The sequence below is a fragment of the Aspergillus ambiguus genome, assembly GCF_047715705.1.
Source record: "Aspergillus ambiguus strain CBS 117.58 unplaced genomic scaffold BDV59scaffold_33, whole genome shotgun sequence".
Classification (NCBI taxonomy): domain Eukaryota; kingdom Fungi; phylum Ascomycota; class Eurotiomycetes; order Eurotiales; family Aspergillaceae; genus Aspergillus; species Aspergillus ambiguus.
In genome coordinates this window covers 185,829-203,126 of record NW_027395546.1, presented here as the reverse complement: position 1 = coordinate 203,126, position 17,298 = coordinate 185,829, and the positions used below count along the sequence as shown (strand labels likewise).

Below are 17,298 nucleotides of genomic sequence, written 5' to 3'. Positions count from 1 at the left end.
GGATGATCCAGTCGGTCCCAGAAGGATGACACAGCTTGCGCGGCACAGGTACAGCTCTGTTCTATGAACATGCGGCGCGTTCAGCCTGTTTGAAAGTGCAAGTTTCTATTGTCAACATGGTTCTGCTTTGGAGTTCGTTGACATTATAAACAAGCGGTGCCTCCGGACATGATTTCCGCGGCACTTGCTCTTTTCTGTGCTTTTCGATCTGAACAGAAAATATATGACTTCTTCCTTTTTCGTCTTGCATATATGCAAGTCTTCTTTTCCTTGACGTTGTTCTGACGCCGTTTTCGCTCGGGCTGTTCGATTTGGCGTTTTGCAAGGGTATTTGGCTGCCACAACGCCGGCTGGTTGGTCATCGGTCCGCTGGTTTCTGGCATGCATTAAATGGTTATGCTTGTTACATGGTCGCCATCTCGATTTTAGTTCAACTTGGTATGACCTTCGACCTTGGCTATACCGGGACGTCTTCTCATCTCGGATGATGACCGGTCGAGCCAGTCACTGTTCAATTCTTTTCGATGTCCGTTCACCACGCATGCGGGCTATGCTTGTCTTTCTATCTTACCTTTTCTTTTCTTTTCCTTTCTTTTTTCCCCTTACGTCGTGCTCTCCGGGAAGAAAAAAGCACCAATTTGGACCCAGTACTACTAAGAAAAACCAGACTCGGATGAGAACATGCAAAATTCTAGAAAGAAACATTTTCGAGAGCGAAGAAAAGCACGATACCTTTTTTTTCTCTCTCTTTTCTACTACACAAGAAATTGAGATCCAGGGCGGTCCTGTGTGTTCTTGTTTGCCTTCATTTCCTTTCACGTTCTGTCTGCATGGATTCGAATGATTTCGTTCTTCTACTGGCTATGGATTTGTTCAGGATTATATCCCGTCGGCATGATTGTCATCATCATCATCATTATTATCATTGTCAATATACCATCATAGCAGGGAGCCAGGCGAGTGGGTTCAGTGTTTTGTTTGCTGCTTCTGTTGATTCTTTACCACATGCTTCTTGTCTTTGTTACATATCATGTCGACCAGGGCAGGATTGGGTCGGCCCTGTTTCTGATGTAGAACTTGAAATTTACATACGATGAAAAAAGACCAGTGGAGTTTGCTGTCGTAAGAGTTGCCTCCTGAGCTGATGTATACATAATTCATGATGGCTGGCTGGGACAGGCTCTATACACGGAGTAAATCAAGAGAGGAAATAAATGATTAGGGATGAACATTAAAGCCCGGTAATGTCCCTGAAGGGAATAGGGTAAGTAATAAAGGACACAGAAGAAGGAAAGGGATTAATAGCCATATGATCAATGCAGAGTCGAGCAATGAAAGCCGCCCCTTGCATCCGTACGCCGGCTCAGCAGAATGCTTCAATCAACATGTAGGGGAATATAACCACGCATGCCGTCCAGAAAGTCGTGACGCATCGAAGGAGCAGTAACGGAAGCTTGTAGAGAGGGCCCGTCCGGATGATCAGCCAGAGGGCGAGGAAGGCGACGTTGAAGAAGTGGAAGAACAGGACGGACGGCCGTTTGATCAACCCCGCGAGAAGGCCACACGGTCCGTCGGTCATGCCGAGTTCAAAATAACGGAAGCAGCCGCGTTGGAGAGCGCGCAGGTTTTCGTCTGCATGGGGGTATACTGTCAGTGGTATGTTCGAGAACAATGATTATAGCTAAGGTAGTTTGGGTGGAGGGGGTGGACGAACCATCGGCAGCGAACAGGGCGTACAGAGCCTGCGCGAGGGTGTTGATGACCGACGAACCGTTCTTCCTCCGCCAGTGGAAAGTCGACAGCTGGCGGAGGACCGCCTCCGTGTCACCGAGGTACGGGATGAGCTCGGGGCTGAGCAGCTCGCGGAGGACGACGACGTCGCTGAACGCCACGGTCATGCCACCGCCGGTCAGCGGATGTCGCATGTTGAGCGCATCACCCAGGATGGCCAAACCGGGGGTCTTGTTCGTCGCGGAGGGGAGGTAGGAGTTGGGCATGGAGCGCAGGCCGCCTCGGTCCAGGGCGGCGAGAAACGCGGGGCGCACGGATTCGGGCAGGGACGGCAGGGTGACGGTTCGCAGGTGATTCTTGACGCCGCCGTTCTCGACGGAGGCGGAGGGGAGGTTTTCGGGGATATCGACCAGGATGCGGGTCTCGTGGGTTCCGATCTGGTACAGGAGGATGGGGGCGTCGTCGCTCAAGAGGACGTGGCCACGCAGCGGCATCGGAAGCTCGGTGTCGATGAGTTCTAGGCCCCAGAACTTCGAGCGCACCTTGGGGGTATGCGGGTGGTGGGTTTTGCGGAATTTAGAAGCGTAGCCGTCGGCGACGACGGTAAGGTGGCCAAAGTAGCAATCCTTCAGGTCGCCGGTCACGCACTCCACCCCAAGAACCTGCTTGGTGTGGGAGCAAGTGACCAGATCCGTAACTTTCGTTTCGACGACGGTGACGTTGGGGCAGGCCAGCGCGGCCTCGCGCAGTTTCATCACGAACCGGCCATGGTGAAAGGAGCGGCCCAGCGGGCGCGGGGAGGACGGCGTCGGCTTGGGGTAGGGGATCGAGACGGCGTTGCCAAAATACGACACGTAGTAGCCTTCCACGGGGATGGCGTCGATCCCCTCCAGACAATCCACGAGACCCAGTTGTTCGAGGGCCTGAACGCCCCCCGGTTGCAATAGCTCGCCGACAATGCGATCGGGCTCCCTCATTGACCGCTCCAGCAGCAAGACGCTCCGTCCTTGTCGTCCCAGGGCAACTGCGAGCGCACAGCCCAGGATCCCTGCGCCCACAATCACGACGTCGGCGTCGTGGTGAAGCAGTCGCCGTTGTTTGGCCGCTTCCGCGGACCTCGTTCCATGGCCGTTAGCGACAACGGTGGCCATTGTGCGGGGAGGAAAGGCAATCGGTAGAATCAGTGAGGGTCGCAGAGCATATTTCTTCCCCCGGAGGAAGAGAGAAGGAGAGAGGAGGCGAGAAGGGAAGAAGAGGGGGGATTGAGGAGGACGTTGGGTGAGGAGGATTGAGGATTGAAGAGGGAAGTTCGTGTGTTGGAGAATTTGGTGGAGTGGCGTGACATGTGATCAACACCGTATGATCTCCGTCCGGCTGGTATTACTATATGGCCCCCTTTTGATTCGATCTTGCGAACGGTCTGATTTAGTTGGGATGACTGAATGGACTCGCTTTGCACTCGCAATTGGCATCATTCGTCTTTGATCAACTCACACGCTAGTGGTACAATTGGGGAACTATATATACAAGGTCTATATGTCAATGCCGTAGAAGAAACAGGACAGAAATAATGAAAGCAACAGAACAGCAGCAGTAGAAGTAGAATTAGCACCTCATCAGGCCTCTCCACCCCGTGCCATCTTCCCCAAGACGGCCCGTTCATTCCAATGCGCAGCAATCGACTTGGGGTTGATCTCAATCCGACCGACTACCGCCTCCAGCTCGTACTCCTCGTCCCAGCCCTCAATCGTCTCTTGGATGTCAGCCTCCTTGAACAGCCGCCTCTCGTCGAGGGGTCGTTTGAGCATCCGACGGAAGGACCGCTTGACCGTGGGGTCGGATTTGATCTTCCATGTCTGGGAATCGCCCTCGCACTTCTTCTCCAAAAGATCCGCTAGATGGCGGAGATATTCTAATTGCTCGGTCTTTTTCGCGGCGTCTCGCTTCGGCAGAGATTCCGACGCGAACGAACGTTCCAAGACCCCTAGCACCCGTCGAGCCTCAACCACCAGGTCACGATTGACCGCGCTACCGCGGGCTAAGCCCGTCAGAATGCACCATCGGATACCGGGCAGACTGTCCACCGCGGCAAATGCGCGCAAAAACATCTTCATACACACCCCGTCGAAAGCAGCCGCCTTCCGATACCGTGACATGTACACGGCAGTCAACAGATCCAGCGCCATCTCCGGCCGGTTGCAGGCCATCAGGCGGCGACTCGTCGCTACGGTGATGTGATGCTTGACGATCATGTTCTTGTTGGACCAACAGAGCTGGTAGAACCGGAGGACAGCCAGCTTCGTGATCTCACCCTCCGCGGATGAGTCAACTTCCATGATCTGGCGGAAGAACTGGGGGAAGAATCGGATCAGGTGGCGGATGTTCCGCCATTCGGCCTCGATCAAGGCTCGAGCCGCGCTCAGTCCATGCTCCAGCAGGGTCGCGACGACGGCCAGTTCCACGTGGAGCTGCTTCATCTGGAACCTCGCGTTCTTTGCATTCTCGAAGCACTTGAGGGCGTCGCTCATCTTCCCGACATGCATATAATGCGTCATCTGCTTGTGAAGCTTTTGGTATTGATCGACGGGCTTTGATGGAGTCATCTCTTGAAGCGTTCTCTGATACCACGGCAAATTGCTATGCGTATAAGGCATCTTGTTGACCTCAGATATGGGGAACGAACGCTGGTCATAGCCAAGGATCTGCTGCGAAGCTGCCGATTGCCCGTATTTGACTCGGGCCGCCTGCAACATCTGCCAAAACCCAACCGGCGCGCCCTCAAGTGCAAGCCGGCGTACGCGCAGCATTTCCAGAAACTCCTGTTCGTTCACGGCAACCTTCCAGGAGCGCTCCCGCGCCATCCTCGACAGCTCGGAGATCATCTCCTTGTTGCCTTTCTCCACAAACGCCTCCAGAATGTGTTTGTACAGAACGCGATCGGGAACGATATTGAATTTGTCGATGTGGCGGAAAACAAAGTCGCGGACTTCCAGCCCCGTATGGGAGGGCCAATACTCCAAGAAAATGCGGTCAAAAATTGGTGTGAAGTCTCGTCGTCGCGTAGTCAGGTTCAGTTCGTGCATCTCCTGGAGCCCTGCCTCAACCCCGTCCCAGTCACACATCAGAGCCTTTCCATATATCAGGAGACCCTTGGTGCGGCAGCGAAGAGGAAGTTCGTAGGTGGTCGTCATATCCTCGACAAGGGCTTCCGCATCAGCCAATCTGCCAAACTCGACATACGCCTTAATGACCGGGTTGAAGAGCTTATCGCTAGGGTCTTTTCCCAGTCGCGGAAGCATAGTCAACAGCTTCTTCAGTTGACCGTTCAAGAGCTCAATGCTGCGCGTCTTCCTCCACAGACCGGTGAGATATACGCCACAAAGACCGCAGTCACGATCAACCTGGAGGTTCCGGAGTAGAAACCACTTTGCTGTCGTGAGGCGATGGGACTCGAGCAGGCATCGGAGGACGACGTCAACCATGTCCGCAGGGACCTGAAACTTGTGCATGTAGCGAGTGTAGATGGTCGCCGCGGATTCGATACAACCTTTCCGGGCCAACGCGAATATCAACACCTTCCACATGTTGGGGGAAATCTTATCCACCTCTTCGAGCCGCTCGAATATGTTACGGGCGATAAAGACATTTTCCTCCTTGCAGTTGATATAAAACGTCTGCACCGCAAGCTCCCTCCTATCTGACGAGATCCCGTTTAGCGAGGCCGGGTGGGCGTCTAAGAATATTTGCGCGGCGTCGATGGGACGGCCATGGTCGAGAAGTTGCTGCATCTGACGCGGCACAGAACTATGTTCGTCCGCGGGTATATTCGTACTGTCATTTGACGAAGTGGCCTTTAAACGGGCTCGGCTCTGTTCAAGGGCGAGCTTCGATCGGTCCAAGGCCTCCGAAGGTGGGACATAATCGGGGGGAACAGGATGGCCTTGCGGCGGGGCAGTGCGGAAATTGTGCGTCGAGTTGACGGGGTTGACCAGTTTTGAATGCGCTGGTCCCAGAAAAGACTCGGCTCGAGTTGGGTCGTCCCCGTGTCCGATATGAATATCTAACGGTTCCTCGGGGTTGTGCACGCCTACTTCCATCTCGGTGTGGGGTGTCGACGCCAGGCGAGATTTGCGATCCGCTTCCTTGAAAGCATCCATGCCAGTGAAATCCCCTGCCTCCGCCGCTTCCATCATCCGTGCAAGTCTGTTTGCCGCATAAGTCGCATCGTAGTTGGGAGCGGAGGTCTGGAGGGCACGTTTGTTCTCCACGATGCGTTCGGCGACGCGAACCCTTCGATGGACATCGTAAGTGATAGCGGCGACGGTGCAGAAGCTGCCCACCGTCGAGCCTGCCAGGGCTAACCGGCGCAGAACACGAAGAGCATTTCGGGATGGGACGGTGGGAGGCCCGGCTGCAGGTTTGGAAATCATGATCGGAACGGGTGCACCGCAGGCAGCGGGCGAGTGAGCGTCTCACCGATGAACCATTAGGGGGTTGACGAAAGAAGCAGACGCAATTATCCCGGGATGTTCGGACTTGCGATCCAGGGAGGTCAGTGAGGGAGGCAATTGGAGGTCGAGGTGGACAGCAGGATGGTTGATCGTTTCCGCACGGAAAGTTTGCAGCAGTTCCAGCGGTCGGCGCAGTTGGTCGCTGTCGCCCGCCGCAGTTCTAGTCTTTTTCCGGCGCATCGTAAACAATGATGCCAGCTGCGTTCTACTAATGGAGGGTTCCTCCCGAAAGGTCTATATTATTGACTAGCTCATATATTACCAGTGCTCTCACGCAGTAGAGTATCCACCTCCTCCCCATCCGGATTCGCCTCTGTGTGTCCGTCATCATGTATCGGGGCCCCCGGTAGTGAAGCTGTATGGAAGATTAGCTCTGGACATGTCCAACACCAGGTGTACGTACCATAAGGGATGATAAAGAAACTGCAGCCCAGGATAAGAAGAAACGCCCCGGACAAGCAAACAAACACGGCCTGAGGGAAGTTGGCCACCGTCACGCTATAGATGAGACTGCAAGCTGTGGGCGCAACCACCCGAGACAGAGCATGTAAGAGACCCTTGGCACCAAGAATCTGTCCGATCCGCTCATGAGGGACGTGCTTGGTGAGGGAAGACTGTAGCGTGGGTGACCCCATCCCCCCCAACGCTGCAATCACACCGGAGAAAAGCATCAAGGCGCTGCCTCCCGCCAAGGCCATTCCTGCATGCCCGACCAGATCGAGGAATACAGAAACACGGATGAGGACAACATCGAGCTGATCCGATCCTGGGACCTCGTGGTCCTCACTCCGTTGTCTGCGGAACAGCCACGCCACCACGGGGAGAATGGCAAAAAGGTTGAATACTCGGACAAAGCAGACGAGGGAAATATACAAGCTCGACTCAATATTTCCCCAACCAAACATGTATTCCGCATATATAATCACAATTTGGGATGCGCCCATGGACAATCCAAACAGGACTGTATCAATCCCGCAAAGAAGCAGGATGTTTCTTCGGATGGCCGAGGTCGCTCCACTAGGGTAAGGGAAGAGGGGGCTAGGGCGTCCAACCCGAGGATATAGAATCGCCAAGGGCGTAAAGATTCTCTTCGGGCTCCAACGCTGAAGGGCCAACCAGCCTACCTTCTCCTTCTGCGCGTGTCTCGCCCGTCGCTTCTCACGGGCACTCTCCTGGCGGTCCTTTGAGAGTGACTCGGGTATGATGAACAGGACCGCCAGCAAGAAGACGGCATTAAGAATGACCGAGGAATAGAAGACGCTTAATATGGTGCTGGTTCTTTTAATCAAATAGGCCACCAAAAGGGGCCCTGCGGCCACTCCGATGAACACAGATCCATGTACGTAGCCAAATGCCACGCTGCGCTTTTTAGCGCTAGTGCAATCAGAGGCGTATGAGGTAGTCAGCGCCATCATAGTTGTAAAGGAGCCGCCTATGCCTTCCAAGATTGCACTAGGTAATAGCATGTTGACGGACATCCGCTCCTGATTAGCTGCCACGAAGAGGATATTGGATTCCGCAAATAGTGTCCAGAGAACACTCAGGGCGATAACCCGTGTTCTACCATAGCGATCGGACAGACGACCCAGTCGAGGACTAACCAGTGCGGACAGAATGCCCGCTATCAGATTGAAAACCAGTTGAAACCGCGACACGAGCGACTGGACTTCGGGGATCTGGCACTGTGGATTGTCCTTCCCTATGACGACAGGGAGATACGTAAACCCTGGGTCTGCCGCCGCTCTTTTTTGCATGTAATCCCTACAGATCAGAGAGATCATCAGGTTGATTTTGGGGACCACAGGCCCGCCGAAGCTAAGCATATAGAGGAGCAAGAACGGAAGAAGCCAAAAGACCTAGCGAGCATTAGAATGTATCTCCCGTGTCGCCATGGCGAAGTGAGAAAGCTCACACTGGGCTTCCGCCAGGACGCTAGAAGCGAGGATGAGGTGTGGTCAACATCATCTTGGGAGGGCTCCCAATCGGCCGGGTCCGCTTCTCCCCTCGATTGTGACAGCAGAGGAGTTTGTTCATCACCGTGCAGCTGTAGCGTGTCTGCCATATCGTCCTCGAGAGTGCGCTGGGTGTCACTGTCGCGGGACGCAGTGGCTCTGGGTCGGAGCTGTGCGTCAACAGTTACATCGCCGGCTAAGGCGGCCCTGTTGTCCATTGCGACGCTGGGTCACACAAGATACCGAAATACTGTCAAAACCGAAACAGAGAAAGTCCACATTGGCGATTCGGCGATCCCAGGTAGATCAGGAAGAGAGGGAGGAGTTGAGTCGCGAGTTTAGTTCCGGGAGCCTAGGCAAGTTAGTGAGACGTCGGTGGCTGGCTTATCAATCAATCCATACCAATGATAAAACGGCGGATTGTGCCGCGACCAGGATTTAACCCAGGACGGTGACACCACTCCCGAGTGTTACCGGGGAATGCGAAGGGTTGAAAAGGAATGAAGGGAATTGTTGAGATGATGGATCGACTGCAGCCAAGACATCGCTGACATCGTTGGTGGCCCGATGGAGCCTGAGGCCACTCCACCAGAGGCGTGTAGACTCGATGGATCTATGAATCGGTAGGTAGTGACAGTAGTTGGATCCCATTGTTTGCTATGACAAATACACCCAAAACGCCTATACAGAAACCACAACTCTATACTACAAGGGAAGCCGCTTTTTCACCGGCAAAGAACTTCTTCTGCTCCAGACAGCGTTCGCTCTTGCAGCCCTGACAGCGCAGCGTCATCTGGAGCGAACATTTCTCCCCTTTGCGCAGATGCTGGTGAGCGATGTCGGCGAGAGCTTCGATGAATATGGGGTTTCCGTTCAAACTCTCGGCACGCTTGACACCAGGGCTATTGGCTTCTTCCATCACTTCTAGGTCCAACTCATACAACGTCTCAATGTGGTCGCTGGTGAAGGCAATGGGCACCAGGACAATGTCAGTCTGTCCTCGCTTCACGTATTCCTCTACCGTATCACTGGTTTGCGCTCCAAGCCAAGCCGACGGGCCCACCTGCGACTGCCAGCACAGGCGGTAAGGGTTGCTGAAATTCAACCGCTGCATCACGGCATGGACCGTGGCCGCAACCTCGGCCGGGTACGGATCGCCTAGGAAGCCAGTTAGCAGGGATCTTTTCACATGATTAGAGTGTCGGCCCGCCACATACCTCGATTCACCACGCTCATAGGCAGACTGTGCGCAGAGAACAACAAGACCACCCCGTTTCGTCGGTCCTCCGGGTAGGTCTTGAGCTGATCCTCGATGTTCTTCGCAAAGGCTTCCACAAGGCCAGGGTGGGTGGGCCACCGGTCGATGACGCTCCACTGGATCGACCCAGTAGGATCCTCGACGCCGTTGGCGCGCTTGCCCTCCAGCCGGTTTCGCCATTTCCATAGCTCGTTGAGAGAACTGCCCGTCGTCGAGCAGGAGTACTGCGGGTATTGCGTAAACGCAACAGCGCGGCCTCCCTTCCCTCTTCCGAACCCATCGTCGAGTAATTTCGTGTACATCTCCTCCGTGAGGGGGTCGGCGTAGCGGAACGCGACGTAGGGCTTGTGAGGCGCGGATTCGGGGTTGAGTTTGTCCAGTAGCTTGCACATTTCTTCGCACTGGTATTCAGACCATTTCCGAATGGGCGAGCCACCTCCAATATCGGCGTATTGTTTCTGGATCTTTGGTGTTCTTCTCTTTGCGATGAGAGGACCGAGGTAGGTTTGAAGTCGTCCGAGGGGAATAAGATCGCCATCGGCCTTTCCGAGAAGATGCGGTGTCAGTACTGAATGAGTAGATCCGAAGAGGAGGTTCGTACAAATAGTCGGCTCAGGAAGTCTTCCACCTCATCTGTTGTCGATGGTCCACCCATGTTGAGGAACACCATCGCCGTGGGGCCTTTCGAACTCGTCGCATCCTGGGTCACTGGTGGTACCGCTGTGGCGAGATTGAATCTCTGTTCATAGTTGTATCCAAGAGAGCTCCGCACTGGGGAGCGTAGCACCTGCCGAGGAAGGCCGAAAGTTCTGCGGAGAGCCATGCCAGCGACGAATGCCGAGATTGGGAACAAGTTGGAAGTCGACGGGGAGAGTAGAGAGGGCTAAATATGCGCAATGGACATGGGCTCGAGCGGACGGTTCAAGAAGCGAGATTGGGTCGTAGTGTTCGAGAGAAACTGGACACATGCAGCAGAAAGTCCCGAACGGTCGGATGACGGAGCATCCCGGCTCAACCAATCAGCGATGCGCCGGGGGTCATCATGGTCACATGACCTTCGTGTTTCCCCGCGTCGCCCCATCGCGTCTGCCGCAGGCAACAGGCGGATACCTACGATAAGGCACGAGGTCTCACTTCCCCGGAGTAAATATTTCTCGTCGCCTCCCTGATGACCTGACATTATCAGCATCCTGCTGAGTCGAACACCATGGCGGACGACAACCCACCACGCGAAGACGAGCAATTGGAGGAAGAGGAGGAGCTTGACGAAGCTGTACGTCATGTCCCCATGTGCCTGAGGCTCTGACCGCTGACGACGAACCCATCTACACAGGGCTACAAAACCGTCAAAGATGCGGTGCTCTTCGCGGTTGAAGTGAGCGACTCCATGCTCACCCCTCGTGCGTCGGCAGATCCCAAGAAATCGTCCGACGAGTCGCCAACCACCGCCGCGCTGAAATGTGCCTACCACCTGATGCAGCAACGGATCATCTCCAATCCACATGATATGATGGGCGTGCTTCTGTATGGAACGCAGGCGTCAAAGTTCTACGATGAAGATGAGAGCAGCCGAGGCGATCTTTCATACCCCCACTGCTACCTCTTCACCGACCTGGACGTACCGTCCGCCCGGGAAGTGAAAGAACTCCGTGCGTTGGCTGAAGACGAAGGCAAAATGCGGGAGGTGCTGGTCCCATCAACCGAAAGAGTCTCGATGGCGAACGTGCTTTTCTGCGCCAACCAGATCTTCACCTCGAAGGCCCCCAACTTTCTCTCGCGACGGCTGTTCATCGTGACGGACAATGACAATCCTCATGGGGACAGCAAATCCCTCCGTTCTGCAGCCACGGTACGGGCTAAAGACCTCTACGATCTTGGCGTCATAATCGAGCTCTTCCCTATCTCGCAGCCGGATCACGAGTTCGATAACAGCAAATTTTATGATGTAATGAGCCTCTCCTTTCCACCCTAATGCACCTTTACTCACATCGCCCAGGATATTATCTACAAGGCCTCCCCCACAGACCCCGAGGCGCCCTCATACCTGAAACTAGACTCGAAAGACACCACTGGCACCGCGGACGGCATCTCCTTACTGAATACGCTGCTATCCAGCATCAACTCCCGATCGGTTCCCCGTCGCGCATACGTATCTAATATACCGCTGGAGTTCGGACCAGACTTCAAGATATCTGTCTCCGGATATCTACTCTTCAAGCGACAGGAACCTGCTCGAAACTGCTTCGTCTGGCTTAGTGGCGAGAAACCCCAGATTGCAAAGGGGGTCACGACTCAAATCGCCGACGACACGGCGCGGACCGTTGAGAAGACGGAGATCAAAAAGGCGTACAAGTTCGGCGGTGACCAGGTCAGTTTCACCCCCGAGGAACTCAAGGGCCTGCGCAGTTTTGGCGACCCCGTGATCCGTATCATCGGGTTCAAGCCGTCGTCAGCGCTTCCGTTCTGGGCCAACGTCAAACACCCGTTCTTCATCTACCCATCCGAGGAGGACTTCATCGGGTCCACGCGGGTCTTCTCCGCGCTGCACCAGACACTTCTCCGCGAAAAGAAGCTGGCGCTGGTATGGTTCATCCCCCGCAAGAATGGATCCCCGATCCTGGGCGCGATGATTGCCGGCGAGGAGAAGCTAGATGAGAATGGCATCCAAAAGTTCCCTCCGGGCATGTGGATTATTCCGCTGCCGTTCGCGGACGACGTACGACAGAACCCCGAGACCACCCTGAGCGTGGCACCGGAGCCTCTGATCGACCAAATGCGTTATGTCGTGCAGCAGCTGCAGTTGCCCAAGGGGGTCTACGAGCCGTTGAAATATCCGAATCCTTGTAAGTAGCGACCGACGTCCGGATGCCGTCACGTTCCATGTCCACTGATTCGGTGCAGCTCTCCAATGGCACTACCGGATCTTGCAGGCGCTTGCGTTGGACGAGGATCTCCCCGAGCAGCCCGAAGATAAGACGGTCCCGAAATACCGACAAATCCACAAGGTGAGTGGCGCGAGCCTCATAACATAACACAGGGCACAAGCGTGACTGACGTATGCGAAAAAAAAAGCGTGCCGGGGAATACGTGTTGGACTGGGCCGGGGAGCTGGAGAAGCAGTATGCGCAGATTGCCGTCCCCGGACCGAAGAGCACCCTGGCAAAACGCAGCGCAAAGGACCGAGCCGCAGAAGCCGACGACAGCGCTGCACAACCGTCCAAGCGAGTCAAGGCGGAGTCCACTCCCCATAACATTGACGACGAAGTGCACCACCACTTCCAGAAAGGAACGGTGTCCAAGGTAAGACGGCTTCCCCCGTGCATGTGGTGTGATGATTGGTCAGGAGAAGCGCTCGCTCACATGTCCTCTGCTAGCTTACCGTGGCTTCGTTGAAGGAGTTTCTTACTTCGCATGGTCGGTCCGCTGCGGGCAAGAAGGCCGATCTGGTGGAGCGCGTGGAGGAGTATTTTGAACGAAAGTGATACCCAAGTACGCAGCATGGATCATTTACCTTGGGAGTTTGTTTAATGGCGTTGGAACTAGATAATTGGTCATGGTCTCTTCATTCCTCGGTGTAGGTAGTCATGGAGCAGAGTGTGTTGATGCAGAGATATATATTCCTCGAAACAATGACTCAGTGCTCGACACTGACTGCTCTCGCGTGGATGTTTGGTACTCTAAGCTCGGTTCAGTCTATCTACCAGTTCCCTGCCCACCTCGATGGACAGATAGAGTGTACAAAACCCCAAACGGGCATTTCCGTACAACTTTGCGATGGCCCCACGATCGACAAGCCGATCAACGAGACTTGATCAATCACGAAGACTTTTGCGCCACGAGATGACGACGCGCATCCGCAGGGCGTAGCGCCTGATAAACCAGGAAGACAAGACGGACAAGAAAAAAACAAGAAGTCAAACGGGATGGGTATAGCCAATAACGATTGTATGGATCCAAAATACCAGAACAAGCCCTCTAAGTAACGCCATTTCCGGCCCCGGAAAACACGCTCTGTATACAGTCTCTATGGACGGTGCAACAATGACAAAACAACGAAAGAACAGTCGTGGGAATATTTACAGCGAAGGGAGGAGGTAGGTGGTGCGGTGCGGCACGGCGTGCAGGGTCGATCAGCATTTCCCGTACACCTGGCAGTAGCAGAGTTCCTCGTCGGGGCAGCTGCAGACATCGCGTTAGCACCCAGGGGGGCGGGCAGCCAGGACCAGGGACGGGGAGGAAGGGGTACGTACTAAACGGACTCTTTGCCGAAGATAACGTGCCAGAGAAACTCCATGATGCGGCCGCTGCTGGCGTCGTCGCGGTCGGTGTCGATCACCCACTGGCGGAACTGGAGGTAGTCGTCGCGGGGACGCCGACGGACCTGATCGCGGGACACGGCGAACTGGGCGCAACAGGCGGCGCCGACCTCCTTGGGGGCCTGGAGAAACTTTTGCGTCTGGGCGTAGTCCCCGACGGGGGATACCGCGGCGGAGGAGTTGACGGGCGGGGTGCTTGTGCCTTCGAACATCTCCTCCCAGACACCCTCGGTGACGTGCCGGTTGATGCGGTGGCCAGCCTTGCAGCCGGGGTTCCAGTTGCAGCGGAGGTTGACGTAGCCGTTTTCCTGAACGAAGTCGAGCTGGAGGCTGCGCATGGCCATGACGTTGTCGTGCAGGGGGGCGTCGACGTGCCAGGCCATGAAGAAGCCGGCGCGGTGGGCATGGAGGAAGGCAATGGTGGAGGGGAGGTCGTCGTAGTGGTCGATGATGTAGGTGAGGTAGGCCATGGACTCGTGGCCCTTGTTGAAGGGGGTTTTGAGGGCGTTCTCGTCCCCGAGGGTTGCTAACGAGGGGTTGACGATGTAGATGGCGTGTTGCCAGCTGTTGGGGGGTTGCGGGTGAGTTGGGAAGTAGACGCAGCGGAGTGAAATGGGAGACATACTCGGGTAGTTCTTCCTCCACCCAGTCGGTGCGCTCTTCCTCGAGGCGCGCCATGACGATGACTTTGTCCCCCTTGGAGTTGGGGTAGGTGGAAACCTTGCCGTGAGGATGGTCATTGTAGTTCAACCAATCAATTAGGTACGCGCCGGCGCGATACTGGTTGCAGAGGTCTTCCAGATGGGCTTTGAGGAGGAAGAAGGGGACGAGAAGGACCAGGATGGCGCAGAGGGCGAGTCGAAAGCCGCATTTCATTCTGAAGACGTTGGTTGGGGACAGGGATGGGCGAAGGAGATACCCTGGAGATGATGAGCGATTCGTGAGGTTAGAGCATGGACGAGGCGATGCGGCGCGGGAAACCGAGGTTTCTGGCGTTGATGATGTAGATAGGATGTGATGTATGTATTTGAAGAAGAATTGAAGGTGGTGGAAAGAACAGAAGACGATAAGATCCAGTGGATGTCAAGGAGGGACAGGGAGTTGACGTGAGGGCCAAAGGGATATCCAAGGGAGTGTCAGGGAATTAATGCAGCATTATGAGACGAGAAAGAAGAGAGAGAGAAGAGAATAACGAGGAGAAGAGGAGAAGAGGAGAGGGGAGAGAGGGAGAGGGAAAGACGAGAAGACGAGAGAGAACACGAGAGACGAGAGAAAGAGGGATACAGGGGCATGAATGGGCCCCCCACTGTGGCCACGCGTTAGGGAAGCTCAACCACCCAGGGAGCCCCGAGTGGATAAGCTTAAGAAGTTAATCCACCCCCATTAGGCAGGAAAGGGGAAGGTCGCCCGCCATAGTGCTTTACCGGGGAAGCTTGGCGGTTGGTTTTCTCTCGTTCTCCTCCTCCACCACCGTCTTCTCTCTGCCGTCTCCAGAAGTCCCCAGAGAATAAGTCTAATAATCCCGCCACCGATTGGAAGGCCTTTTTCGTCCCACGGACCGCTTGTGGGGGTTCCGGTTGGGGGGCACTGACGACGCGCCGTCACAGCCACCCTTCTCCCATGGAGCCTGGAAAAGTGGAGGTGGAGGCGACGGTCAGACTCTTGGCCCAGTTCAGGGTCCTTTTCGTCCCGTCCGAAAGCACGTCAGACGCCCTGATCGGCCGGATCGCCGACATTCGTGCACCTTCTGTGCTCCGTTGGGTGGATCCGAGGTAATGGCTGAAACAGGTCAAGGCTGGATTGGAGGATTCTAATGTTGATTTGGTTGATAATTTGCGGAGAGAGTACTATGCACGGAGTCCTTGCGTCCGGAGATGACTTGCGGTTTCTAGTGGATTACGGATATTGTAGGGGGATTGGTTTTTCCTACGCCATCCTGTATATAATGCTTATAATGCCCATGGTGCTCACGGTATTTCAACGCCTATCTGTATCGATTTAAATGAGCCATACGCAAAACATACTCAAACAACCCATCTATACGAATACGAATCACCAGAATAAACCCAGCCCCATCACCGTTGGGAACCTGTGGGGAGAGCGGACCATCAGGGTCTCGGTGCTCGTCCGATCCGTCGCCGTTTCGAGCATCCCGACGGGGCTACGAAATCGAAATGAGACATCTTGCATCGAACTGCGTCAGCATATGCCAACGCGCATCCATTCTCGGAGGCTGAGACCAACAGCCATAGTACGTTATGGTTCTATTTTCGGATTCCGCTGGTCCTTGACAGTTGCAGACCAGCTGCAGACCGACTGCCGTTTCCGTCGCAATATATCAATTAATATACAGGAAGTCCGCAGACTCATCCCATCCTCCCACCCGATACCCCGCTTACGAGCTCGACGGCTCTTCCTCGTCACTGCTCACCTCCTCGCCTTCAGCGATCGCCTGCTCCCGTCGCTTCCGAGCCCGCTCTCTCTTCTTCTCCAGCAGCTGGTTCAACTTCTTCGCGGTGTTGAACACACCACCGGTGCCAGCGCCACACGCGGCACAGGACGGATTCTTGCGGTATCGCTGGAGGGCGCACGCCTCGCAGAAATAATGCCCGCATTTGGTGACGATCGGATTCTGATACGGCTTCTTGCAGATGATGCAGGCGAACGGGATATTCTCCAACAACTCGTCATCCTCGTCCTCGTCCGCGCCCCCGTCGGCGGTCTTGCCCCGCTGGGAGACCACCTTCCCGCTCACCGTCTTCCCCTTGGTGTTGACCTCCCAGTCCCGGTCGAGTTCCCACCCCTGCTTGTAGTCTTCCCGAGCGTGCAGGTAGATGCAGCTATCCCCGAACCCGCAGTAGCCCGTCTGTTTGTAGTCCTTGCACACATTCGGCATGTAGTCGGTAAAGGTGACGGTGCGGATGTTGGTGGGCGCCTTGATGGGGCCGAACTTCTTGCTGGGCGCATCCGGGTTCTTCTGGATGAAGGACTGATAGTTGGCGGCGCCCTGGTAGGTGCCGTCGCGCGCCGCGGCTGGGGTGGAGGTCGTTGGCCGCGCCCGGGTCGTCCCCAGGAGATTCTTCGCGTCCAGGTCCTCGTCGTACCAGTTGGACTGTTTGGTGGCATCGTTCCCGGTGGGCAGAGGGGCAGGCGCGGTGCTCGCAGACGGCGGCTGGTCGTCGGTGACCGGGTTGCGCGGCGCATTGGCGGTGGACGATGCGGTCACGGCAACATTCTTGCGACGTCGCTTGATCCTGCGACCTTCGTCATCGTCGGACGAGGTAAAGGCGGAGTCGGAGTCGGAGGCCGGTGGGGGAGTGGCGGGTTTCTTGCGGAAGTTGGCCTTGGATTTGGCGGATCGCTTTTTGAAGCCGAACTGCGGGAGGTCGTCGGCGACCTGGGTGTCTTCTGGCATGACGAAATATGGAGGAAGATGAGAAGATGAGTTTGGTGAGAAGGTGCGGAGGGAAGTGGCGGATTTCCTGGTGCGTCATCACGTGACATATACATCACGTGATAAGAGAAAGGCA

General features: G+C 55.4%; 7 protein-coding genes across 7 annotated transcripts; 1 reads left to right on the top strand and 6 right to left on the bottom strand.

Annotated features, from left to right (window-relative positions):
* Window positions 1–1,230: 1,230 nt before the first annotated feature.
* Window positions 1,231–3,048, bottom strand: erg1 (squalene monooxygenase erg1). The gene is made up of 2 exons (XM_073697419.1): window positions 1,715–3,048; window positions 1,231–1,632 (listed from the first exon to the last, which is right to left on the bottom strand). The coding sequence occupies exons 1-2, from the start codon at window positions 2,880–2,882 to the stop codon at window positions 1,364–1,366; spliced, it is 1,437 nt and encodes a 478-aa protein (XP_073545104.1). The 5' UTR covers window positions 2,883–3,048; the 3' UTR covers window positions 1,231–1,363.
* Window positions 3,014–6,462, bottom strand: BDV59DRAFT_184807 (pentatricopeptide repeat protein). Its single transcript, XM_073690749.1, has 3 exons — window positions 6,102–6,462; window positions 3,315–6,035; window positions 3,014–3,261 (listed from the first exon to the last, which is right to left on the bottom strand). Exons 1-2 carry the CDS (start codon window positions 6,159–6,161, stop codon window positions 3,348–3,350), a joined length of 2,748 nt encoding a protein of 915 aa, XP_073545103.1. The 5' UTR covers window positions 6,162–6,462; the 3' UTR covers window positions 3,014–3,261; window positions 3,315–3,347.
* BDV59DRAFT_96670 (putative tetracycline-efflux transporter) lies at window positions 6,328–8,706 on the bottom strand. Its single transcript, XM_073697418.1, has 4 exons — window positions 8,597–8,706; window positions 8,155–8,546; window positions 6,646–8,098; window positions 6,328–6,597 (listed from the first exon to the last, which is right to left on the bottom strand). Exons 2-4 carry the CDS (start codon window positions 8,410–8,412, stop codon window positions 6,494–6,496), a joined length of 1,815 nt encoding a protein of 604 aa, XP_073545102.1. The 5' UTR covers window positions 8,413–8,546; window positions 8,597–8,706; the 3' UTR covers window positions 6,328–6,493.
* Window positions 8,707–8,894: 188 nt separating this feature from the next.
* BDV59DRAFT_204512 (ferrochelatase HEM15) lies at window positions 8,895–10,275 on the bottom strand (the record flags this gene model as incomplete). The annotated part of the gene is made up of 3 exons (XM_073694480.1): window positions 8,895–9,352; window positions 9,412–9,994; window positions 10,054–10,275. The coding sequence occupies 3 exons, from the start codon at window positions 10,273–10,275 to the stop codon at window positions 8,895–8,897; spliced, it is 1,263 nt and encodes a 420-aa protein (XP_073545101.1).
* A 153-nt stretch (window positions 10,276–10,428) lies between these two features.
* akuA (putative DSB repair complex subunit Ku70) lies at window positions 10,429–13,292 on the top strand. Its single transcript, XM_073690748.1, has 6 exons — window positions 10,429–10,725; window positions 10,786–11,397; window positions 11,449–12,295; window positions 12,354–12,457; window positions 12,525–12,752; window positions 12,827–13,292. The coding sequence occupies exons 1-6, from the start codon at window positions 10,660–10,662 to the stop codon at window positions 12,932–12,934; spliced, it is 1,965 nt and encodes a 654-aa protein (XP_073545100.1). The 5' UTR covers window positions 10,429–10,659; the 3' UTR covers window positions 12,935–13,292.
* A 20-nt stretch (window positions 13,293–13,312) lies between these two features.
* On the bottom strand, window positions 13,313–15,014 carry BDV59DRAFT_96544 (DUF3431 domain-containing protein). The gene is made up of 3 exons (XM_073697414.1): window positions 14,394–15,014; window positions 13,703–14,332; window positions 13,313–13,631 (listed from the first exon to the last, which is right to left on the bottom strand). Exons 1-3 carry the CDS (start codon window positions 14,642–14,644, stop codon window positions 13,583–13,585), a joined length of 930 nt encoding a protein of 309 aa, XP_073545099.1. The 5' UTR covers window positions 14,645–15,014; the 3' UTR covers window positions 13,313–13,582.
* Window positions 15,015–15,955: 941 nt separating this feature from the next.
* On the bottom strand, window positions 15,956–17,207 carry BDV59DRAFT_184790 (U2-type spliceosomal complex subunit CWC24). The gene has a single exon (XM_073690747.1). The coding sequence runs from the start codon at window positions 17,181–17,183 to the stop codon at window positions 16,164–16,166; it is 1,020 nt and encodes a 339-aa protein (XP_073545098.1). The 5' UTR covers window positions 17,184–17,207; the 3' UTR covers window positions 15,956–16,163.
* Between the last annotated feature and the right edge of the window lie 91 nt (window positions 17,208–17,298).